Source organism: Podarcis muralis, chromosome 1 (genome assembly GCF_964188315.1).
Source record: "Podarcis muralis chromosome 1, rPodMur119.hap1.1, whole genome shotgun sequence".
NCBI classification, from domain to species: Eukaryota; Metazoa; Chordata; class Lepidosauria; order Squamata; family Lacertidae; genus Podarcis; species Podarcis muralis.
Window position 1 is genome coordinate 24398598 of NC_135655.1, and position 25819 is coordinate 24424416.

Here is a 25819-nt window from a genome sequence, read left to right on the forward strand (position 1 = left end):
GAGCTGTCCAGAGTGGCTGGGAAACCCAGCCAGATGGACGGGGTATAATTAATTAATTAATAATTAGATGCTGGCTCCTATGTCTGGAGGCTCCCAGCTTTACCTTGCCTCAAGACAAGACATATTATAATTATCATCACCACTGCTTTTTTTCTGGGGGGACGCAGGGGGACGCATACCCCTAAACATTTTGCGAATCTCTGTACTTTTGTCCATTTACTGTACAGTATTTATTTTCCCCCATTTGAACGATAAAATGGTCATTTTCTTGAGTCAAAATGAGAGTACCCCTAAACATTTTTTAAAGAAAAAAAAGCACTGATTATTATTATTATTATTATGATTCCTGGTAAGCTTCCATGGGCAAGACACTTTTGCCGCAGCAGGCTAACACGACTCGAGCTCGGGGAGGTTGCATCGATTCCACTTTTTGGCGGGAGGGAGGACTATTTCGTTGTCGCCGCTGTTGTTGTTCCAAAGCGGCGGGATGTTGACGGCAGTGCGCGCGTTGAGTTTCCTTATCTTCCTTTCTTGCCATGCCGCCTCCTCCCTCCCTCCCTCCCTCCTCTCCTCGTTGGAGCAGCAGCTGTCCCATTGCTGACATTCCCCCGGCCGACATTCCACATCGCTGAGGTCATGGGGCTGCAAACATAAGAGGGCTGTGCTTTAATGACCGCGCGCCGTATCCTTCCGCATGGCTGGAGCAAAGGGGAACGCCTCCCTCCGGAGGGGAGAGAAAGAAAGGAAGGCAAGGCAGGAGAGGGAAGAAAAGAGAACCCCGCGCGCTCTCGCGGCGCACGCACGGGCCGCTGGCAAGCGCGGCGTGGAGCAAAGCGGCTGGGGGGGGGGCGCGCGCGAGAGAGAGGGGGGGGCGGGAGGCCGTCCTGTGCGCTCCAGCAGTCCGGGGGCTTCCTCTGTCACAGGAAGGCGGCTGGCTGGCTGAGGGGAAGCCTCCTTTGGCTGTAGTATTTCTCCTCCCTCCTCGGCCCCGTGGAATGAGCTCCAGCCTCGGCTTTTTCTCGCCTCCACTGTTGTTGTTGTTGTTGAGGCAGGAAGTGAGGAATGTTTTCGCTCTGAGAGGAGCAGAGAGGTGCAGGCGGCTCTTCGCTTCCAGGGAAAGGGGACCCGAGAAGCCTTGCTGACCTTTCCACTCCCCTCAAAAATAAAAAGGAATACCCATGAAATGGTTTCATCTGGATTGCTCTCCAAACTGCGCCTGGATGGTTGCAGTTAAAAGTCCGCTTTCCTTGAATTGCTGCAACAGGTAAAGGGGCGGCGCGGTGGGGCGGGGGGGGGGGAAATGCGGGGATGCTGCTTTTGTTTTTTAAAAGAGTTGTTACACATTTATAGTACCGGTTTTCAGGATCTTCGCCGCTTCTTTTCTTGAATCGCCCGGCCGGAGCCCTTCTGAAGGTGGCAGTGCGCAATGAAGCCCCCAAGCGAGCGGATTGGTGCCCTCGGCATCCTTTTTGGGGATGGTGTTCAGAGCAAAACTTGGTTAAGATCGGGCTGCGAAGTAGATCGCGGCGCCCTCTCGAAAGGATAAAGGACGAGTGCCAAGGAGTCTCGTATCTCGGTGTCCTTGTTCATTTCTGTATGGCAGGGTCTTAATTGAAACGAATATTTGTTTCTTTAAAACGTAAACGCACTCCTCCCCCCCCCCCCCGTTTTCTGCAACCCTCCCTTAATAAAGAATCGCAGCCAGATGGGCGGGGTATTAATAATAATAATAATATCACGAGGCTTCCTTTATTAGAATTATAACACTAGATGTAAGAAGTTAGAAGGATATTTTGCAAAGAAAATGATTTGTTTTACCCTTAGTACAGCTCTGTCAGTGAAACGCTTGCTGTTAGTTCAGTTGTTAAAAGGAGGGAGTGTGGTGGAGATGGTATAGTTTCGTGCATTAATAGGGAAGGTATTTTGTGGGTTGTTTGTACGTGGCTAGCAAATGAATAAACAAACTAGTTTTCAGTCCCAGAGCAACTTTCATCCTCAACCCCCCCCCCCAATTTCCAATAACATTCACACTTCCAAATGATTTCAGGGGTTGATTAATAAAATGAGGACATAATCTTGATTTGTGGATTTTCCCCTTTAAAAATGATTGATGTATAATTAACCCAAAGGAAAAACCCTTTTCCTTTCTGTGCACTCCAGTTTTATTTTGGCCGTGTATGGAGTTTCTGGGCAACTGGAGAGGAAAGAAGTATATCTTTAAAAGTATAGGCTAAATCAGAATATAACATCTGAAGTGTTCCTAGACCTGCTAAATAGGGAACGATGATTTCAACATATGGTTGATTGGATTTGCTAGTGTTGGCACTAAAGTGCTATCCTCTTACTGAATGCAAACTCCCTTTAATCGTGCAGATAGACATTATTTTGAAATAGGCGTATGTGGCAGCGGTGGCGGGGGACGGACGACTAACATGACAGCAGCTGGTAGCAGAAAATAACAGCTGCTAAACAAAGCTTGGTTGTGCTGTGTTTGCAAGAATTGTGCTTGGCCAGCACGAAAACTTGTTGAATAGGTTTGAAGCATTATTCTCCCCCAAGACATTTTATAATTGCCTTTGCTGTTAATGTATTTAAGTGTAGCAATGCTGCATGTGCTCTCCCCTTTGAAAATGATTTATATAAAAATGTATGGGGAAAGTGTCCTGAATTCTCATTGGAGCAGCCTCAGGAAATATTCCCACCATGTATGAACATGATTTATAAATTATTGGGGGGTGGTGGAAGAATTTATTTTTGCTTATGAAGTCAAAGCAAATGTTAGAGCCAATCTGATGGACTTTGAACATAATGGGCACAAGGCAGCCTGATCTCATCCAGTTTTGCTTAGAAGTGAATCCCACTAATTTAACTGAAAACCAGGAGTTAAGCGTGCATAAGATTGAAGGTTTAGACTTAAGCATTGCTTCGTTCTTCCATTGGAATCAGTGCAAGCAAAATTGCTTAACTTTTTGGATTGTTCCATGCAGTTGAAGGCTTCAGATTCCTAACATTCACAAATCTTTTTATTATTATTATAAAGACCACCAAAGGTTTGCTAAAATGTCAAAATTCAGTACAGTATATGCCCTCTAACCTGGGAGCTTGCTCCATTGACTCATTTCTGAGCAGACATGTATAGGACTGTAGTGCAGGTTGGTCAGTGCTGAGGCTGAGGAGACTAGTTTAAAAATCAAACGTTTTGAAAGAATGCTTCATCTTTTAAAATGTAGTCGTAACTGTTTATCCCATGGATAAAGCACTGCAACTGTCTGCAATGGAGAACTAAATGGGAGCCTCCTCAGTAGACTTTATAAGCAAGAAATGGGTTGTAATCTTCACAAATATTTCAAGAGAATAATCAGAATGAAGCCTGAAACTCATTTACTCTAGGAGAGTCATAAATAGAACTGCTGCAAAATGCATAAAGCTATGTATTGTAGTATTAGTGGGGTAAGTATTGTTTATTTATGAATGAATGAAGGTGCCATTTCCAGTTGGCTTTGTAATGCTTTCTTGTATGTTTTCACAGTAAAGTGTGTTGGTTTGTGGAAGGGGAAGACTGCATATGTGGAATCACTTTTTTCAACCTCCAAGTCATGATGTCTAAGACCACACAGAATTAACATGAAGGAAGGTTCTGTTACATTCTTGCGGCATCCTTTAAACTTAGTAGTAATCCTATGCTTAGCACCAGGTTTATGTTAGGCTCTGTTTAGAACAGGCATTATTTCTGCACGGAAGAAGGCTTGCAATCTGCACTAGGTACTGCTAGGATGATTTAGGAAAGCCTCTGCTAGAATTTGGTTTTGAAAAGAGTTTAGAGCTGCCTCCCCCAATACAATTTTTCTGTAAAAATAAATAAATCAACATGTTTCATTTTTCTTGGCATGGAGATGTAAAGTAACGATGCATGATGATACGCTGTGCCTGTTGCGTTTCTGCCTGTCACACAGCCAGTCTACCAGTTCTGGCAGCGGTTTAAAGGGGTTGAGGCAATGTGATAGGATTGAAGTGGGTGGGAGAGGAACAGTGGATGAGAGCAAAAGTGAGGGAACAGGAAGAGGTACAAACAGCCTAGCAAGTAAATTAGCCAGAGGAGTTATCACCAATTGCAGTTCTGCTTGCCTGAACCCCTTTTCTCCTGATTTTATACATCGTGCATAACTCCTACTATTTTAACATGTGTTTAGTTTCAGCTGTGCATTTGAATGCTGTAGAAAATATGGAATTGATATGGTCCCTGCCCAATAAATTAAAATATACATTAATCTTGTAGTTTGCTATTCCATAAATGTCTCTAATTTCCATATAGAACATGGTTGTTTTTTTAAAAAAAATACCATTAGTTGCAAAACCCTTTTATCTATACAACATATACTTGTTACACCAACACAGATTAGTAAATCTTAAAGAGAGTTTGTGTAGTAGCTACAAATGTGAGCTGAGAAAGTTCCCAATTCCACCTAATTATCTAAGCCATGTATTTATTGGGGAGGGATAGATAAGCCCTATATTCTCAGTCTCAACCTTCATCTTCCCCACCTGTAATATGGGGCTAATAATATTGGCTGAGCCAGCAAGTTTGTTGTAAGGATTCCTGAGATCACGTAAAGCAGGCATAGGCAAACTCAGCCCTCCAGATGTTTTGGGACTACAACTCCCATCATCCCTAACCACTGGTCCTGTTAGCTAGGAATGATGGGAGTTGTCGTCCCAAAACATCTGGAGGGCCGAGTTTGCCTATGCTTGATATAAAGGCTCTGAGAGTTGAGGAATTTTCTGTGTTGAAAAAAACAAGCTATACTTTTTTTTTCGGGCTAAGCTCGCCAAATGTGAATGGACAATGTGAGCTAAACCCATTTCTTTATGTAAACTCCTCTTTGCTTTCTCCCTCCGCAGAATTTTCGTCAATGCTTCCTTTGCTCAGATCTTGGAGGAGGACCTGCCACTTTTTGATGGCTGCTGCTGCAGCTGCCGGTTGATCATCTGGGGACTTCATAGCTCCTGACTATTCGTGGGAGGCAAGGCATTCCTGGAAGGCTTTCGGTGACTTCTTGTGAATGTGCTAGGGAAGAAAATGCCTCTGCCTTTCGGGCTGAAGCTGAAACGAACTCGACGCTACACAGTGTCTAGCAAGAGCTGCTTGGTGGCCCGCATCCAGTTGCTTAACAATGAGTTTGTGGAATTTACACTGTCGGTGGAGAGCACCGGGCAGGAAAGCCTGGAGGCCGTGGCACAGAGGCTGGAACTTCGAGAGGTAGGGAACGTGGTGGCAGGCTTGCAAGACTTTCCATCCTGGGATGGAGGCACCATTCAGGGGTTCCCGTTCAGGGACATAGGAAGCTGCCTTATGCTTGGAGAGACTATTTGCCTACGCTTGAAGGGAGCAGCTTTGCAGGGGTAGTGGGTAGAGACCAAGCCAAACACACTGTTAGACAGAATGAGGCAACTGCCTCAGGTAGCAGATATTGGGGGGCAGTTCCCTTCTTTGGAGGACAGAGCTGTGTGGGACATATGCACCCCCTAAACCGGCCAGCTGCCCTCAGTTGTAGGGGAGGAGCTATTCAGTCACCAGTGCCAAAGTCAGATTCAGCTGCCAGTCTAGCTGGCTTCTGTGCCTAGTATGGAGGCAGTGGTGGGACTCCATCTTGCCTTTAACCTCAGACGGCTAAATGTCTTGGGCAGGCCTGACCTTTCCCATTACATATTCTTTTTTACTGGAGATGCCAGAGTTTGGGTTTGGGCCAGGACTTGGAACCAGGGATTGAACTTGGGATCTTAGCATGCAAAGCAGTTCTGTTCCCTCCTATGAACATGTCACACCATGCAGTCCTCTTTGTCAGCATGTACATGCACAGAAACAGGCTTGTGCAAATGAGAGATAAATTCCACAGGTATATCAATGTTGAATCTGTGTTGCAGCCAAAACAACACAGAGTCTTGTGGCGCTTTGAAGACTAACAAAAACATTTAGGCACGGGGATTTCTGGATAAGATCCTGCTTCCTCAGAAGCAGAAAGTGGTCACCTAAAAGGTGAGGATAAATCAGAAATAAAAAAAATTAAATTTCTGTTGGAATTTATGTATCACTTTGCTACTTCACTCACCCTCAAAGCAGCTTACATTCAACATGCAAATAAAAATATGATGTAATGATCAGTGTAAGCTGCTTTGAACTTTTTTTTAATGTTGCGTGGGATAAAAGTATAATAAAAGACACATTGCCTTCTCCAATGCTGCTCAGCCCCTGAAATCTCATTAAAAACATGCTGCTAATTTCTGCTGCATTCTGTACTTTAGAAGGCAAAGACTTTTGGTTACTCCATCCTGGCTTGTTGTAAAAACAGCCTGTATGTGCAAAACAATGGCAGGAATTCTTTCTGCGCTTGGAGCTCTAGCCTTTCTATGTCCACTAAATTGGAAGAGTCCTGAAGATATATGAAAATAGGAAATGGCCCTGAGTCAGACCACTGGTCTGTCTAGCCCCTGTCTCTGGCTGGCAGGAGCGCTCCAAGATCTCTCCCAGCCTTGTTACCTGAGATCCCTATGGTGGGGATGGGGTGGCCCTCCAGATGTTGAACTCCAGCTCCCATCATCCCGCATCAGCAAGTCATGCCAAATGTAGGAGCCGAAGGAAGCAACAGCCATGTGCTTCATTTGGACCACAAAGTTGCAGGGTCCAACTTTTCAAAGTGCCGAACTGGAGTTACCTTGGTGCGGCGTGCTCTGTTTTGAACTGTGTGTGCACGTGGATCAGTCCTGTTCTCTGTAACGAAGCAAACCCTTGCGCATTGCTACACATGGGGCACGGGGCATGCTTTTTCTTCCTTCATATCTCTCACAAAGTGGCCCTCAGTGTGTTCAGCGAAAGTGGAGTTCAAGATGAGTCAGCTCAAGTCGTCCGGTTGTTGACGGAGATTTTGCGTGCCTGCGAGCAAGCATCTTGCCTGCACGTTATATTTCCTCATGGACTTATATTAGCACTGTTGCCCCCTTAAGCTTTTCTTCCATTTATTTTCCATTTTATAAGTGTGGTGAGAGCAGAGAGAGAGAGAGAGAGAGAGAGAGAGAGAGAGAGAGAGAGAGAGAGAGGAAAGGGTGCCACATAAATAAAGAAAAGCAGGTCCCCACCCACTTTTGGCTCCTGTCCTGTCAACACCTGTTGCAGCTCTGCCAACCACTGCTATGTGGCATTCAGCAGATTGTGCGCAAGGAAATGTTACCCTGCTCTAACCACTACCCCACAGATATTTTTCCCTATCTGATCTGTGCTTCTGGTATCTAGGACAGAGTCAGAATTACGAGGGATGGCAGCAGTGGCATAGCTAGTGTTGCTGAGCGAAGGGTCTGGCCTGCTTTGAATGTATCCGAGTAGAGATGGCTGTTGCGGCACAGTTAAGGGAATATCATTTATGCTTGAACTGCTAGCGGTAGATCCTGCCCTTGCTGAGGAACCTCTTCTGGCACTGACCAGTGCATGCACCCCTTATGAAGGACACTCCAGTCACCTGATCCTCTTTTCCATTTTAATTTGGGTTCTGGAATTTTTTTGGGAAATGGCAGGAACTCCTTGAAGTGAGGTTAGTAAATCAGATCTAGGGAGTGCAAACTAGACAGCTGAATTTGAGCAGGCTTCCTCACGCTCTCCAGAACACATCGTTGTTCAGATTATTTTGACAAATAAATACTTGTGCAGCAAAAAAAAAAAAAAAAGGAAGCAGAGCGATGATGGAATGGGATGGGATAGGAAAGGAAACAGAGATAAGGTAGAGAACAGCACTCACTAAGTGTGAAAATAATATTCTTGGCAAACTGAAAACATGTTTTGCTTCCAGTGCTGTTAATTTTTTTTTTATCTGAAATGTTGAGGCAGTTATGTCCACTTTAAATATTACATAATTTTGGAAGACTGTTTACCACATTCCAGGTGTGGGTTGCTTCTGAGGCAACCACCTCAGGCCTGTATTTTCAGCCATAAAGCCACCAGAGGTCTTGCCTGTAATTTTTTTATTCCATTTTTATCCCAGCCTTTCTCCAAGGATCCTGGGAAGGTATATATTTTATAACCTTTTTGAGTCCACGGCTCGCTTAATCAACTTCATTCTTTCTGCAGAATCCCTGTGGGGCTCAGGAGCTCCTGCCTGCAGAGCTGGCAGCCTCTCGCCCTTTTCTGAACACCCTCTCTTGTGGAGTGTTCCCTCAGCCTCCTTTCCTCTCCCCTCTCCTTGGGAGTCCGCCAGTCAGTTGCTGCTGCTGCCATCCATTGTCTCTAAGCACCACAACTTAATTTGAAGCCAGGTCTTCTTGGGGGCCTACTCCAACAGTCTAATCCAGGGCTGGGGAATTTACGTCCCTCCAGATGTTGCTGGACTACAACTTCCTTCATCCCTGACAACTGGCCTTGCTTATTTGAGCTGATGGGAACTGGAGGCCAACAACATCTGGTTCCCCTGCCCTTTCCACTATACCACACAGTGATTACAGCAACAAGTCTCTGGCCTTGCCTCCTTTGTTCTTTGCTGTCTGTAAGGCATCCTTGAGTTATCTTTGTAGCAAGATGAGTCCACATGGGCCATGGTAGCTCCTCCGGTAATGTCCTCCTTTCTGGGACGGACAGTACTATTGCTGGGAGGGCCTCCACAGGAACTTCTACCGTGATGCAAAGAAGTATTTTGCATCGTCTCCCATGCTGAGAAGACAACCTAAGGAGAAATAAATGGGGGGTTAAAATTCACTGAATGGGGCACCGACACCAAGAGGCAGGGAACAAGAGTTGCCAAAGCAAGTTGACGTTGGAGCTAAGAGAAAAGAGCAAGGAAAGTGCAGGAGGGGAGAATGAGGGCAGTAGGGCAGGAGGATGGAGCAGGGAGCTTGAGGGAGCAAGCCAGGGCAGTAACAGGAAGCAACCGGGATTAGAGAGAGACTGAGCCAGAAGGCGGCAGATATCCCTGGGGCTTATCACACAAGCATTTAGTCCGGTAGGCTGGCACAAAATTTAGAATCCATTCAACTTCCAGGGTGTTAAAAGGAAAATGCAATGGTCTAGTGCAGGGGATAGGCAACGTGGTATCCTCCAGATGTTGTTGGACTACAGCTCCCATCAGCCTTAGCCAGTGTGGCCAGTGGTCAGGCATGATGGGAATTGTAATCCATCAACATCTGGAAGGCCACCATGCTAGCTGCCCCTGGTCTAGTCTTTATGGTTTTGGAGAATAGTTTAGTCATTACTTGCAGAAGGCTTAGGAGATGATGAAACATGGAATAGTTTCTCTTAATAGTCTGTCCTTTTCTGCCTCTTTCTCTTCTTCAACTGCTGTACCACTTTGTCATCCACCGTGAAAACTGCCATCTAACCAAAGTCATACCACTCCTCAGTTGTTCTTTCTCCATTAGTGAAACCTGCATATATTATGTAAAATATGTGCCTGTTGATCTGACGTAATTCAGCCCTGAACGTTGTGTTTCTATGCAATATATATATATATATATATATATATATATATATATTGCCACATGTCACCTTGTATATGTTGAAAGCTTTGCTTTTGGTCCAGTCTCCCCCCCCCCCCTTTAAAAAATTATTGTGCACTGTAAACATGATGGAAAAAGCTAGTTTCCTAAAGCAGGGTAGGCTAAGGCACATGTATTGTGCTATTTGCAGAATGTGAATTGCAGGGAATGTAAATACAATCTGGTTCTCTTTTGACACACCCTGGCTAAGAGGCCAAGTGGTAAATGCGCCTTCATTAAATTCCAGGAGTCAGTGTGGGCAGAGTACAGAGATGATTGAATGGAGCACAAGCAAATTTTGCTAACGTAGTGTGTTCGAGAGACTGAACACTCCCTGCAAAAATGCACCCAAAAGCATTTTATACTCAGTGTCAAACTATAGACAGGATGCCAAGTTCCATGTTTCTTTTTAATTCTCTCTCTTTATAGATAAAAAGTTGTCCTGGAAGATTGTGATCAGGAGTAGAGGAGGCAACGGGCTGCACAACCCCTTCCTCTTCTAACATTATTTGGGCCACTGCCACAAAGGTTTTCTTCCCTCAAGAGTGAAGATACTGGCCCATTTTGCACATGGTGTCAAGCTATAATTTAGCATTATATGTGCATAAGCAGCAGTGAGCCTCAGCTTGGTGTACATCCTGCTCTCTGGTCTGTCTTCTTTACTCCTTTGGTGAAGCTGTGAAAAGATCGGCTCTTCAGATAACTAACTTTGAACTGAGGGAGAACTCTAGTTTAAACACAGGCAAGCCTGGGTCAAACCGTGGTTTATTATCCTGGCCTATCAAGCTGCAGTTGAAACTAACAATGATTTCCTTCTTTTCTAACACAACAGGGAACTCTAGTTATTTTAGAAGTGGATACTTCCAATTTCTTTGTTGTTACAGCAGAAGAAGAGAGTATGTTCAGGGGAGTGTGTGAGCCTGATTCTTCATGTTGCTCATGCACACAACAATAAGTTATGGTCTACATCCAAAACAGCCCCCATTTCCCCACATTTCTACCCCAAAGGCATATGAAGGCAGCACAGGGGCAATATTTAATGGAAGAGTGGCCGTAGGTGAAAGGGTTAAGCAATACCTCATTTTCTGCTATTGCGTTTCTGATCACAGCCTTGCAAGGCTATGTTCCCCATCCCCTCATTTTAGAAAAAAGACATTACATTGAGTAAAAAAGAGACACACAGTTCTGTGACATGCCTAGCATGGCCCTTTTGTGCCAAGCATCAGGCCACAAAACCAGGAGCCCTTGGGCTGCAGCTGAGGCCTAGCAAAGTGAGCCACTGAGGGTGATTTGTTCTCAGACTTGAGAGCTCTCTTGAGGAACAGAAGCTAAGAGGGATAGCCACCAACTTACCACAGGTCAAAATGGTGCACAGGATGGTGAGACTACAAGTGAAGTCCAGCAGCCTAGCTGTATGACCTGGTGGACCGTGGCAAGACCAACACGATCCAAACTTGAGCATCTTAGTCACCAGAAACAGGAAATGAAAAGTATGTGCAAGCAGATGGCCCCAGATGCAAATTTTCAGTCTCTTTAGATTCTGGTGTCTGGAAATTTGCAGATACTCTCACAAATCTTGCCTCCCTAGAGAAATGTCTCATTTGTCTGATGGGCTGGTGCTAATTAAAAGATAATCTTTTAGAACATGCATCTGCCACATAGCTAATTAGGTAATAAGTCAGTGTGAGTGTGATTGCTACATCAAACACTATTGCATCGTGGATTTATGGCATAGGCTATGATCCACACACTAATTAAAAAGACTTGGACGGAAGCCTGTTTCACTTGGAATAAAATTGGCTCCAACGTGAGTATTGTGACCAGACCTGTTTGTGAATTGCCCATTCGCCTTAAAAGGTGACAAAACTGATCTCCATTTCAAAGCTGTAGGATTGCTCACAAGGACCGTGTATCTGCTTCAGGCAAAGTCTGAATCCAGAAGTAAAATGGGTTGCTTAGGAAAAATTCAGACTTTGTCTTAACTTTACCAAGCATCAATGTTATGATAGTAATAGTAATAATAATTTATTATTTATGCCCCACCCATCCGGGTGGGTTTCCCCAGCCACTCTGGGCAGTTCCCAACAGAATTTTAAAAATGTGATAACACATCAAACATTAAAAACTTCCCTAAACAGGACTGCCTTCGATGATGTCTTCTAAAAGTCAGATAGTTGTTTATTTCCTTGACATCTGATGGGAGGGCATTCCACATGCAGTCATCACTTAATTGTGTAGGGCAAATAACTTAAATAAGCAAAGAAACATTTCCATGAAGAATACTACCACGTAAATCAACCAGTTCCTTCTGAAGGTGAATGGAAGAAATTGTCTATGTTCTGTATTTCTACTGTAGGTTAGAAACTTATGCCGAATTGTGGGGGGAAACAATCTCACTTTGACCTCATAAAACCCTTAGCTTATAAGTTATTTCCCCTCAAAAAAGGCTGTTTACCATACCCTAGCATTCCTCTAAAACTGGGCTGTAGTCACCTGTGCTTCTGCAGGCAGGTGAATTATTAACTCTTTAAAGTACAAACCCATATCTTCTTCCTCAAACAAATTTAGGAGAGCTACCCAAGCAGTAGGCATAGCGTGGTGATCTGTTATCGCACCAATTTCTTGAAAACTATCATTGGACTTTGGACAAATCCCACTTTGACGATGAGTAGTGGAAACCTGGCAGTCCCTCCAGCACCTTGGTGGGGATGAGGGAATCGCATAAGGCAACTTGCATGGTGCTGAGCACCATTTATGCACTCATTTTAACCACAATTGCCCATCTCTCGCTGGGATACAGTGGAGGGGGTGTTTGTTCCACATATCTTGTTCAACCTTGTAACATAGGCTGAGCTCTTTTTCCTTGTATTATTCTGAGACCATCTGGACTCAGATTTTAAGAGAAGTTGGTAAAGTTTCAAAACCAGTCCCTTCGTGCATCCATCACTATATTTCACTATTTCCCCCCTCCACCAAATCCAAGAGTTGTCTGGTAGCAGTTTCTCACATAGCACTTTTGTTCAAAAGAAGTGGAAAGCTGCACTCAGAACAGTCAGGATAATTGGAAATCTCTTCTGCCAGAATGGGGACCACGTTTTCAAAAAAGTTGCAAAGGTGACATAGGACTTTATTGAGAGATAATCACTAATCTGGCCTGCTGAATTTAGAGCTGCTTGTAGGTGCTATGAGGGGCTTCTTCCTTGACTGCCATTGCTAAGCCTCCCTTTGCATCTGAGATGGCTTGAGTCAATCAGTCCCGGGCATCTGGTGTTTTGGATTACTGTTACAAAGTAATCTGCTACAAGATTTTCAGTTGTCTGGGTAGTATAAAAGTGTCTTCACCGGATTCGGCAACAATTCATGTTCTCAGTTTCAAGGAAGAGAGATCTAATAATTTTGCGTTTTACTTCTCATCAAAGTGCCTTGGACTATGTGAATACTAAATTTCATGGTTTTGAGTCATATGCTCATAGTTTTGGTACCTATTGGTGTGCCTAGGTAATTTTGAAATCTGAATTTAGCATTTACTGGTGTATGCACTTTAGATGGTTATGTTGTGTTGGTCTCGTATCAATTTATTTATCGCATCTATTACACATACCCTGGTGCATCCATATCACAAGCGCTGGAGGTTGTGGCATGGTATACAAGACAGTGTGAGCTTCCATAGCCTTGATACCCCATGATGCATGGACCATCCTAGATGGGTGTGTGTGTTTCCAGTGTTCAGCAGAGCAGGCCCATTGAAATCAATGGATATGTCAAGGTCCAATAACGTCAGTGGTTCTACTCTGAATGGAACTTACTTAAATGCCACCCTTGGTTAGGATATAAACACTTGCCTAAATCCCGTTGAAATTAAGTGAAGTTCATGTTTCCTTTGGTGTGTCCTGGCAGTTGGCTAGAGAGACCAGAGATAATTATTCTGCTATTATATCAGCTGGGGAAGTCCCATATACAATGTATTCGCTTGACGAATATTCAGAACTTTATAATGTTCTCTTTGGAGTACTGGCCCAAGTCAGTCTTGCCTAGTTAAAAAAAATAAATACTGTTGCCATTCCTGTGTTCTTTTGAGGGAAATCTTTCTTTGCCCCTGCAGCTCAGATTTCCTTAATTTGGTGTTCTGTTACCCACATATATTTTGTATTAGTCGCAGGGTTGAGTGCTACCCTCCCTCCCCACCTTTTCAGATGTTCCATGCACATTCAATAATATTGCTATTTCTTGTACATCTAACAAAGAGGGCAATTAGCTGGAACATAACTGTGTAGAAAATCCACGGTCCTTTCTGTCTAGGGTTGATTTACTGCCCGGAGGTTGAATGATGAGTAAGTTGCTAAAATAAATAAACCTTGCAACAGTGTTAATCTCAGAAGCTTAACATATTTCAAGAGTTATGTCATGTCGTTTCTGCAGGGCTAGGTAATCTCTTGTGCTATGGATAGCTTTAGCCGTGATTACAAAGTGATTCGCTTTTAGCCCATTCAGCATCAGTGCTCCAGGATGCCTGAATGCCACCAAGAGCTTGCGAAACTGAAATATACCTTTGCAGCCGTGCGTGTGAGCTGGAAACAGCAAATTTTATCCCAATTCTATGGGGAATCGCTTTTCCCATCTCAGGAGCTGTAGAACTGAAACACTAGAACTTTCTGGTTGTCTGAATTTGGTCCTTGTGTCCTTTTCTCTGTAAAGCCAAAGGGGTAAACAGGATTCTGCTGTATGTACTTTAGATTGTGTCCATTTTATAGTGGCAGCATCAATTGTTACGTTTTGTGCAAGTTAGAAAGGGGAGGGCAAGCTTGTTATCAATCCAGTATTGGCACAACAGTGGCATACGCTGTTGTTGTTGTTTGTTGTTAGCATTAGCATAGCAAACCATAGCATATGAATGGCACATCTCTAGAAAAGGAACCACAATAACATTCACATTCATCTCTTCTTTTGCTTGTCTCTCCCTCCCTTCCCATGCACACATGTTTACATTTAGATTGCAATCTCTGGCAGGCAGGGAACTGCCATTTCAGCTAGAAAACCTGAACCAATAAAAATTGGGCTTATTTTCTTATAAAGTAAAACATTGGCTCTTACATTTTATGTTCACATTAATGAATGCAATCTAATAGGACAGTAAGCAGCTCTGACATTTTCATGGGATTTCCAACAGTTGCAAACTAAGGCACTATTCCCAGTGACTCAGGAGCGCTGCTATTTTTTCTGGATCACGGGACAGGAGCCCATGCTGCATCTCGCCATTTACTATTTGGTGGGTTTTTTTTGGGGGGGGGTACATTTTGCATGTGATTACCTATATGAAGCAGCTGGTCTTTATAATAATAATAAAAAAATTCATTTATACCCCGCCCTCCCCGGCCAGAGCTGGGCTCAGGGCGGCTAACACCAGTAAAATTACAGTAAAAACATAATAGGGGGAAAAAATCAATTTAAAATACAGGTTAAAATGCAATTTAACATGCAGCCTCATTTTAAAAGTAGCCCATAGATCAAAACCATAAGGGGAGGGAAACATAAGGGTCAGACTGAGTCCAAACCAAAGGCCAGGCGGAACAGCTGGCCTTTGGTGCAAGGATGGTGATAATTTAGCATCAGTTGCTCAAACACCAAAATGTCTCAGTGGCCAGCTTAAATCATGGCACAGAGCCGAAAGATTAGCAGTGGTAGCCCACATTTGTTACTATAACCGGCAAGCCTGCTAAATGCATTAGCACCTGGGCAGCTAGAGATCACCTGCAGTGATGGCAGCTTTGTGTAAGAAGCATTATCATAACTTCAAGCAAGATCGAGTTCCAGTGACTCCCAAACTGTATGCCAAGGCACACTAGTATGCCTTGAGAGAATTGCTGGGGTGCTACAAGCAATTAATGCATTAATTAAAAGAATCCCTTGAAACTAAAGTCCCTACCAACAGGAGAGGGTGTCAGGGGTTTGAAGACACTCAAACTCAGGATGCAAGAGAGAAATGTGGTAAGAGGAAGGCATGCTTGGCAAATCCACACCCGGAAACCAATGTCCTCCTGAGGAAGGACGTGTGCAACCAGAATTGGCCTCCACAGCCGCTTACAGAGTCATTGTTAAAACCATGTTTATGGAAGACAATCTTACTCGGCTACGAGTGATCGCCAAAGAAGAAGAAGATACAGATCCACTGTTCTGGCCTGGCCTCCTTCCAATCAGCTGTCACTGGGGACTGGCCACCTTGCTACATCATTGCGTTGATATAATTTGATCATTCTCAGATGCCGTAGGGCTGCCATGCATCTTTGTATGATGAGCCACACTGCTCCGTGAGAATGCTCAGATCAGTCACTCTTGCAGAAATGGAGCAGGTGGGAACACTGGAAGCTGCCTCATAAGCCAAATGAGACCACTAGCTCTTCTGGCTCAGTATTGTATTATTATTATTATTATTAGTAGTAGTAGTAGTATACTGCCCTATACCCGCAGGTTTTAGGGTGGTTCACAGGATAAAATCACATTATAAAAACACAAAATACATAATCAAAATAAAAACAAAAACAACTCAATAGTTCCCCCACCAATATACTGTATTTTTCCGTGTATAAGACTATATTTCCCACCACATTTCAAATTGGGGGTCATCTTATAAACGGAATGTGTAAAATATTTATTTCTTAATTTTGGGCTCAAAAAATAGGGGTCGTCTTATACATAGGGGCATCTTATACACGGAAAAATACGGTATATTGACTGTCAGCAACTCTTCAGGATTTCTGTACACAACATGTGCTCTACTGCTGGTTCCCCAGAGGGGAGGTGATTTTTTTGGCCTTGTTTTTGTCTGGTGTTGGAATGAAATGTGTCATTAATTTTGTTATCCTTAATAATAATAATAATAATAATAATAATAATAATGTGCTCCTCAAACAACAGAAGCTTGGGAAGCACCACTGTAGAGACTGATTTTATTTTAATTGTATTGCTTCGCTGCTTTGTTGCTTTCCCTCCTGGGCTCCTTTGCGAGGAAGTGTGGGATGGAATCTTTTAATAAATAATAATAATAAATTAACTGCAAAGTGTAACTCAGCTCTTCCTTTTGCTCTTTTCTCCTAGATCACTTATTTCAGCCTCTGGTATTTCAACAAGCAAAACCAGCGCCGGTGGATAGACTTAGACAAGCCTCTGAAAAAGCAACTGGACAAATATGCCTTGGAGCCGACTGTATTCTTCGGGGTGGTGTTTTATGTGCCTTCTGTCTCCCAGCTTCAACAGGAGATTACCAGGTGAGTGGTGCAAGCATGCCTGCCATGTTCTGCAGTGAGGAGGGAGCATCTTTTAGCTGTCTTTACCTGGCACTTTTCAGCCTGTAGTTTTCTGTGTATATCTTCTTTTCAGAACAGTGAGCATGATGTACCATATTTTTCACTCTATAGGACGCACTTTTCCCCCTCCAAAAATTAAGGAGAAATGTGTGTGCGTCCTATGGAGTGAATGCAGGCTCCTTGGCTTCAGCGATAGCAACGCGAAGCCTCCGAAGCACAGAGGGAGCGCTCCCTCCGCGATCCGGAGGCTACGCGTTGCTTTTGCTGAAGCCCGGAGAGCGAGAGGGGTCGGTGCGCACCAACCCCTCTGGCTCTCCAGGCTTCAGGGATAGCCGCCTGAAGCCTTTGGAGCGCAGTGGGAACTCGTGCTGCGCTCCGAAGGCTTCGGGTTCCTTTTGCTGAAGCCGGGAGAGCAAGACTCTCCTGGCTTCAGCAGAGAGGGAGAGCTGTGCAGCGCCCCTTCAGCGAAGCGGGAGGAGAAATGGAAGGGGCTCCGTTTCTCCTGCCGCTTTGCTGAAGGGGTGCTGAGCAGAGAGGGGGAGAATTTTTTCCCCCTTGTTCTCCCCCTCTAAAACAAGGTGCGTCCTATGGTCGGGTGTGTCCTATAGAGTGAAAAATATGGTAGGTTGTTGAGGTTGCGGTCTGCCCATGTTCACTATAAGCCTTTCATTTTAATTAACCGAAAAGGTGTAGCAGGCAGGTAAATTATATTACCGCACGGTGTTACACTCTAGGCGTAGGTTCCAGTCAGAAGCCGCACCATGAAATCCATGGGGCACCAGCTTCTAAAAACTTTTCTTCTAAACAGAAAACTTGGTTTGTCAGTAATACTACTTAGGTCAAACCAGGATATTGGATTTAGGATTAAGGACAAGGTAAAATATGCACGGGGGACGCGGGTGGTGCTGTGGGTAAAAGCCTCAGCGCCTAGGGCTTGCCGATCGAAAGGTCGGCGGTTCGAATCCCCGCGGCGGGGTGCGCTCCTGTTGTTTGGTCCCAGCGCCTGCCAACCTAGCAGTTCAAAAGCACCCCCGGGTGCAAGTAGATAAATAGGGACCGCTTACTAGCGGGAAGGTAAACGGCGTTTCCGTGTGCTGCGCTGGCTCGCCAGAGCAGCTTCGTCACGCTGGCCACGTGACCCGGAAGTGTCTCTGGACAGCGCTGGCCCCCGGCCTCTTGAGTGAGATGGGCGCACAACCCCAGAGTCTGTCAAGACTGGCCCGTATGGGCAGGGGTACCTTTACCTTTACTAAAATATGCACTCTTGCCCCACCTTTAGAAATTTTTATTATTTGAGTTCTTAACTATGACACAGGTGTAGATATGTTTTATGTTGTCCCATAAGTGAACCTCTCCTGCAAATAAAGTATGCTCCTTTTGATTGAGGGTGCTGGTGGTGGGGGAGTCACATTTTATGCGTGATACAGGGTGGTCCCTCTATTCTTCTCCTTAGCATGGATGCTGCATTCCCCCTGTGGACCGCCCCCCCCAAAAAAGTCAGGTTGCTCCCAAGTTCCAGACCACCTCCAACTGTAGCTAGAAATGCGACTAGGTTGTGTGTTTGGCAGCACAAGGTCAGAATCCCCAGTCTGATCCCTGTGCCCAGACTCCATGTTATACACCCAAACCCGAAATGTTGTCTGCAGAGGGTGATCGTAGTGTCACCCTGCTGCCCAGACAAGCAGGAAAGAATATAATTGTGCAAGCATAAAACAGGGTTGGGTCACCTCCAGATGTTGCTGAATTATAACTATAGTAATCCCTGACCTTTGGCCATGCTGGCTAAGGATGATGGGAATCCATCAACCTCTGTTTTCACAGGCTTCGGAAAATTGCCCTGAATGCATGTTCTCTTTCCATAATAGATACCAGTATTATCTACAATTGAAAAAAGACATATTGGAAGGAAGCATCCCATGCACGTTTGAGCAAGCAGTGCACCTGGCTGGGTTAGCTGTTCAAGGTAACTAACCTGTTTAGCTGATTTTAGGAGGTGAAAACTTATACAGCTGCTTGAACTTCATGTTCCTGGGAGAAGTGGGTGCATGGCCCACAGTCCACCAAGGCTCTGTCCCCTAAAAGGCATTTCAGCACTTTTCTGTGGAGCAATCTGGGTTGAGGGATCTTAGGCATACAGCAGCTGTTTCACCAGCCCATGGCCATCATTGTGTAGCTGTTAGCTTTTCAGCTGGGGAATACTCTTTGGCAGGCTAGAGATAGCAACAAACTCCAGGTCCCTTCCCGCTCACAGCCCTGCGAGGTAGACAAGGCTGAGAAATGGAACTCCCTTCCATTTGAAGTCAGTTGAACTTCTGGCACCTCCTGAATACTTTTATTTTAAACTGGATTCTGATTTTATCGTTTTGTTTTTGTACTGAGTTACTCACACACCACTTACAGACAATTCAGTGGTATATAAACAAATGATGTAATAAATGAATGAATGAATGATGTTTTGCCTAAAGCTTTGTTAGTTTGATTGAGCCTGGGATTCAAGCGCCGACGCTCATCACTCTGCCTAGTCTGCTGCACTGCACAGATCTGGTGTGGTACCCATAACTAGTTTCCTAACCCCAATACATACTTTTTAAAAGTGCCGTTGTAAACTTACATGTAACACAATAGTAGCTTTATTTTTTATGCTGTAACTAAGATAAGTAGGTAATAACTGTTCCTTATTTAGTTTCCCCTGCTGACACCATCAGAAGATTGTATTTTTATTTTATTTTTTTAATGAATCACTAATGTGTTGAGGTTCTGTGACACCCTACTTAAAGACAAGCCGTTATAAAACAAACTGCTGTGTTGCTGCCATTCCACCTATTAAGATAAGGAGGGGTTCGTCTTTCAGTACTGATTTGCTGATTCAGGGAGTTTTAAGTTCTTTTTTTTTAAAAAAAAGAAAAATGCACAGGTAGAGAAGAACCCACACAGAAACGACTACTTATTTTAGGCTGATGCAGTAGCGAAGATCAAAATACATTGAAGATAGGAATACATTGGCCTTCCAGTACTGATTTCCCTTTTCTTTTTAAAATCTTTATTTTAAAAATGGTTTGTGGGGGAAATCAACAAAACCAAATAACACGATATATAAATAATCAAGATCCATAAATAAGGTTCCATGCACTCAATTGCTCAAACAAATTGCACATGCATTGATGCACCCTTGGCTCAGTCTACATCTGCACACGTTCTTCCTCACTTTCAATAATTGCCGTAGTCCAACACCCACCAGTGCATAGCTAGACAGGCCGCACTGTAACCCTGCTAGCTTTACAGGATAAACCTAAAACCAAATTCACTCTTGGGAATCCATGAGTGGCGCATTCAAACAAATCATTTTCTTGTGCTTTTAAACTCGCGTCTCGATTCTTGTTGTGTTTGCAAGACCCAGACCTTAGTGTATATCAAGGGAACTCTTCTACCACGTGCCTCCTTGTTTGCAAATGAAATAAAAAATAAAATCATACCACTTGTCCTCTGGATACTTTTAATTTGTGGGATTTCCCCCCAGAGAAGGACTATTTACCATACCTGCCTTGAGTAACAATACCTTATATGATTACGAACTACAGTTTTCAAAGGTTTTGCTATGGATGCCTGTGCTGCTGTAAGCAAGTGCAAAATAAGCTCTTCATTTTTTAAGATCCGCAACCTCCCCTGCATACAAATTCAGTAGAGCCAAATATATATATATATTTTTATCATCGGAAAGTCACATCTCCCAAGAGCGTGGCCAAAAGGCTAGTACAGTGGTACCTCGGGTTACATAACAGATGCTTCAGGATACAGACTCCGCTAACCCGGAAGTAGTACCTCGGGTTAAGAACTTTGCCCCAGGATGAGAACAGAAATCGTGCACCGGCAGCACGGCAGCAGCGGGAAGCCCCATTAGCTAAAGTGGTACCTCAGGTTAAGAAGGGTTTAAGGTTATGAACGGACCTCCAGAACGAATTACATTCGTAACCAGAGGTACCACTGTAAGAAACTTTGCAGGGAAGTTTGCTTATTAACATTGTTAATAAACTGCAGGTACTTTATTAGAATTGTAGAGTTGGAAGTGACCGTGAGGAACATCTAGCCTAATGCCCAGCAATGCTGGAATCTTTTGCCCAACATGGGGCTCTAACCCACAGCCCTGGGATTTAACTATCTCATTCTCTACCGACTGTATAACTGTAGAGAGGATAGCTCCAATAACAGCTCTTTATTTTAGAAAAGACTTGGAGTCAAATGCAGTCCTGCATATCATTCTTTTTTGTGAGCCTTTAGGTCAGGGGTCAGCAAACTTTTTCAGCAGGGGGCCGGTCCACTGTCCCTCAGACCTTGTGGGGGGCCAGACTATACTTTGAAAAAAATAATAATGAACGAATTCCTATGCCCCACAAATAACCCAGAGATGCATTTTAAATAAAAGCACACATTATGTTCATATGAAAACACCAGGCAGGCCCCACAAATAACCCAGAGGTGCATTTTAAATAAAAGGACACATTCTACTCATGTAAAAACATGCTGATTCCTGGAGCATCCACGGGCCAGATTTAGAAGGCGATTGGGCCGGATCCGGCCCCTGGGCCTTAGTTTGCCTACCCATGCTTTAGGTTGATTTTTTAAAAACAAAAAACAAAAAAACCCTGTGACTGAACTGGTATATGCATGACTACAGTACCACACAAGGTGTATGAACTGCAGTTCAGACAGCATGATTTGAACATGCACTACAAGATACTCAGGTTTCCTTTGCACCACTTTAAAACCATTAGAGCCCCAATGCCTTTTGACAGTTGCAGGATAACTGCTTGAATATAGCAAATGTGCTTTGCAGAAACTGAAGTTAAAACCAGGCTGCCCAGAACTATAAGGGTGTTTCAAAAGGTAATAGCAAAATGACTACCCAGACTGTTGAAATTGGCTGTCATTTTCTGAAATGCCTTTGAATGATGTATTTGTTCTCCCTTGGTATGTATATCCAGCACGCTGAAGGGAAGTGGGCTTTAATACCTAGGAATTATGATTTTGTTCCTTTCCTACAATCTTCATATTTTCCTCCTTGCCATTTTCAGTGGTGTTACCTACCTATAAAGCCCATTTCCAGTACTTTACACAGAAAATAGCAGTGAAATTGCAGCAGAATCTGAGCAGAAACTATGCAGTGCAAATTTGCACTGTCTCTCCCCACTCCCACCCCCGCCATCTTATTGGATTTTTCCTTTCCCCACTTCTGTCTTAATGTTTTCCACTCTGACTTTTATCACTCATCCTCGGTTCCATTGCCCATGCTAGGTGACTGCAGAATGTTAGGTCCCAGGAAGGACAAGAAGTCACATTCTTTCTGTGTTCCTATGTACTCTAACTGTCCCTATTTGCCAGGAGCCTTCCCTTTCCTTGGTTACCTGTCCCAAGTAAATTACAGTTGTTATTATTATGTTCCCATTTTGCCCTTTTAGGGATGCCCTTTGAAATGGCGGTGGCATGTATGCTGCTGGAGTTGTCCTGGTATGCCCCATGGAGGACCTTAAGGTCCACAAATGACAACATTTTGGAGGTCTCAGGTCGCAAGGTGGTTAGATTGGTCACAACTAGGGCCAGGGCCTTTTCAGTACTGGCCCCGACTTGGTGGAACGCTCTGTTACAAGAGACTAGGGCCCTGCGGGACTTGACATCTTTCCGGAGGGCCTGCAAGACAGAGCTGTTTGGTTTGGACTCAGTCTGACCCTTATGTTTCCCTCCCATTATGGTTTTGATCTATGGGGTACTTTTAAAATGAGGCTGCATTTTAAATTGCATTTTAACCTGTATTTTAAATTGGTTTTCCCCCTCTATTATGTTTTTACTGTAATAAAATGTATTATTATTATTATTATTATTATTATTATTATTATTATTATTATTATTATCAAGGTTTCTCCTCCTGGTTCTTCAGCAGTCAAATCTCTTGAGCAGGGTGCAGATTCTTCTGCCATCCCTAGCTATTGGGGCAGGGAGTCCTTTGGCAAGATGCCCTTAGTGAGCCCCACCCAGAGGGGCCCACTTCTTTGTAACCACTACCCCTTCCCCTCTGTTTTCCCTTCTCTTGCCCTCTTCTGCTTACAGCTGCCAATATAAAGAGGGTGAAATAAGCAGGGGCTTCTCCTTGCTCGCTATCACTGTTGGCTTACTCATTTAGTTAGTTAATTGAATTCAAGGATGGCTTCCCAGGACAAAACACCCCAAATTGATTGGAACAAAAATTAAAATGTTGGAATAGATTGCATAAACATATTAAGAACATAGCGTAAAAAACAAACAAACCACCAACCAAAAATTGGCTCAAATGCCTAGGAAAACAAAAGCTTATTTTCCTGGTGCCAAAATGAAAGTTGGTGCCAAGCGGGCCTCTCTGGGGAGACCATTCCATAGATAAGGAGCTACTACAGAAAAGACCCATTCTCTTAAAGAGATCAGATGAGCAGGCAATGGCAGCAAGGAGCAGCAGAAGGACCAGCAGGGGGATATTGTAGATAGTTTTCACTCAGGTCCACATATGCAAATCAGGGATTGAAAGTGACGTTCAGTGATTGGATAGTTACAGAAAATGGTTACTGTTGCGTTCTAGTGGAGCTCTATATAAGTAGGCTGGCTGAATCCTTCATTTCTGTTCTGTTCTGGCCTGTGAATAAACAAGAGCTGTTTGAAGAATCGCTGTGTCGTCTGATATGTTCACCCACAACTTAACACAAGGCATCAGTAGTAGGTCCCTCTGCTGAAGGATGGGGCTTTGCCTGACAATACACAACAGGACATTTTACAACCTGCAGAGGCACATTTTGAGCTGCGGCAGCATAATATCGGACATTTGTGTATTTAAAAATATATCGCCAGCCCAAAGAACAAACGCACCGTCTTGGCTTTTAAAACCAGTGGAGGACGGCCCTAAATGAAACCAGCAAGAGAGAGTTGCAGCCTTCAGCGATTCATGATTCTCACAGACAGCAGTTTTTAATTTGGGTAGAGAGGTGTTTCAAGTGTGGCCTTATTTTCATCTGCGAAATGCAGGAGGCAGTATCACTCTTGGTTTTAACTTACCACTTTGGTGTAGCTGCTATATGCAAGAGAAGAAAACAACCACAAGAATGAGGTGGATTCCTGGCAGGGAAAACGAAGAGAGTGCTCTAAGCCTCTGGTCTATTTTCCTTTGCTGCCTCCGTTTACTTGCTATGAATGGTGATCTCGTGTGCTAGAAAAGACTTGCCAAGAACGTTATTTGCCAGTGAGATCAAACTGATGACTTGAAATAGCTTGTTTATGCAACATTCTTTAATTTCTTTTCTTTAGCCTCATCTGGCTCTTTAATAATGACTTTAATAATTAAACAAGTAACAAATTATTACTTGTTTAATTGCTCTTGTACAATTTAGGCAGTCTTGGCTTTGCACAATTTTATTTTGAGATGAAAAACCAAAGGGCACCAACCACTATGCTGTATCTGTTATGAGACTTTTGTGAAATAGTGAACTTCCCTATGCACTTAATTCCTGCCTGTTTTCTCTTAATTCCTCAGCTGATTTTGGAGATTATGACCAATATGAATCGCAGGAATTTCTACAGAGATTTGCCTTGTTTCCTGTGGTAAGAATAGCTCACTTCTTCCCCCCTTCTCTCTCCAATTCCAATTTTGGAAATTACTGGGGGGGAAACAAACTGATGTAGAAATATCAGAAGTGAACACATTATGCCTGGTGGTTGCTAATCTTTTTATTTTGTCTTTTAAACCCAACAGATGTGTGTTAGTCTTTACTTTATTGTAATTCACTTTAGAGGATTGCCTGAGAAGCTTGATAAATAAAAATAGTTTTTTAAAAAATCATTCTTCAAAAGTAGCACCATTCATTACTAAATCTCCCCCCCCCCCTTCAAAAGGGTCATTTAGATATCCTTCCTGTTCTGAAAACTTGTTTAATGTTAATACAGTCATACCTCGGGTTACAGACGCTTCAGGTTGCGTTTTTTCAGATTACGGACCGCTGAAACCCGGAAGTACTGGAACGGGTTACTTCCGGGTTTCGGTCGCACTTTGCGCATGTGCAGAAGAGCTAAATTGCAACCTGCACATGCGCAGACGCGGGTTGCGAACGCTGCGGGTTGCGAACATGCATCCCACACAGATCACATTCGCAACCTGAGCGTCCACTGTGTCATAATAAAAAAACCTGGGAGAAATTAAAATATCGCTTCTTTCAAGGCAGTGGGCATAACTCCCTCCTGCAGTGAGGCACTGACCATGCCATTTAGTCATTCACCTTCTACCCAGTTTTATCAGCCATGTTGGTCAGGCAGGGATGAAGAAGGCATATTGTTGGTCTCACCGCTGCAAGCATCCCACATGAACGGGTTGAAGCCACTGACCCCTCAAGGTGTAAATCTTGGTTGTTCCCAGGACCTCCCAACAGATCTGAACCAACTGTGGTATCAAGTTCAGTACGGATCCAAGTGATTTGGCTCTCAAAATGATTCGCTGTGGTGTAGTGGTTAAGAGCAGTGGACTCGTAATCTGGTGAACCGGGTTCGCTTCCCCGCTCCTCTGCATGCAGCTGCTGGGGGACCTTGGGTTAGTCACACTTCTCTGAAGTCTCTCAGCCCCACTCACCTCACAGAGTGTTTGTTGTGGGGGAGGAAGGGAAAGGCGAATGTTAGCCGCTTTGAGACTTCTTCGGGTAGTGATAAAGCGGGATATCAAATCCAAACTCCTCTTCTTCACAAATCTCTCACTTCAGGCTACTGACTGGTTCAGTGCCAGTGATTTAACCCTGTTCTGAGCCAGCTCATTTACCACTCTGTAAACAGCCCTGCTTGGAGATTCACTGAAGATGCAATAGAGCAGCAGTTCTCAACCTGTGGGTCCCCAGATGTTGTTGGACTACAACTCCCATCATCCCTAGCTAGCAAGGCCAGAGCTCAGGGATGATAGGAGTTGTAGTCTAACAACATCTGGGGACCCACAGGTTGAGAACCACTGCAATAGA

The 25819-nt window shown here is 43.9% G+C and overlaps 1 protein-coding gene across 6 annotated transcripts in view; it reads left to right on the forward strand.

Moving 5' to 3' along the window:
• Positions 1-848: 848 nt before the first annotated feature.
• PTPN21 (protein tyrosine phosphatase non-receptor type 21) overlaps positions 849-25819 on the forward strand; it is a 52439-nt gene continuing 27468 nt past the window's right edge. For 4 of the 6 annotated variants that reach the window (XM_028718026.2, XM_028718044.2, XM_028718053.2 and 1 more), the window contains exons 1-5: positions 850-1264; positions 4900-5257; positions 16603-16772; positions 18677-18774; positions 24358-24425. In XM_028718026.2, coding sequence (XP_028573859.1) covers positions 5078-5257; positions 16603-16772; positions 18677-18774; positions 24358-24425 — 516 coding nt within the window. In that variant the 5' untranslated portion in view covers positions 850-1264; positions 4900-5077. Of the gene's footprint in view, positions 1265-4899; positions 5258-16602; positions 16773-18676; positions 18775-24357; positions 24426-25819 lie in introns of all 6 variants that reach the window. The other 2 variants (XM_028718014.2, XM_028718034.2) reach the window with 1 other exon arrangement.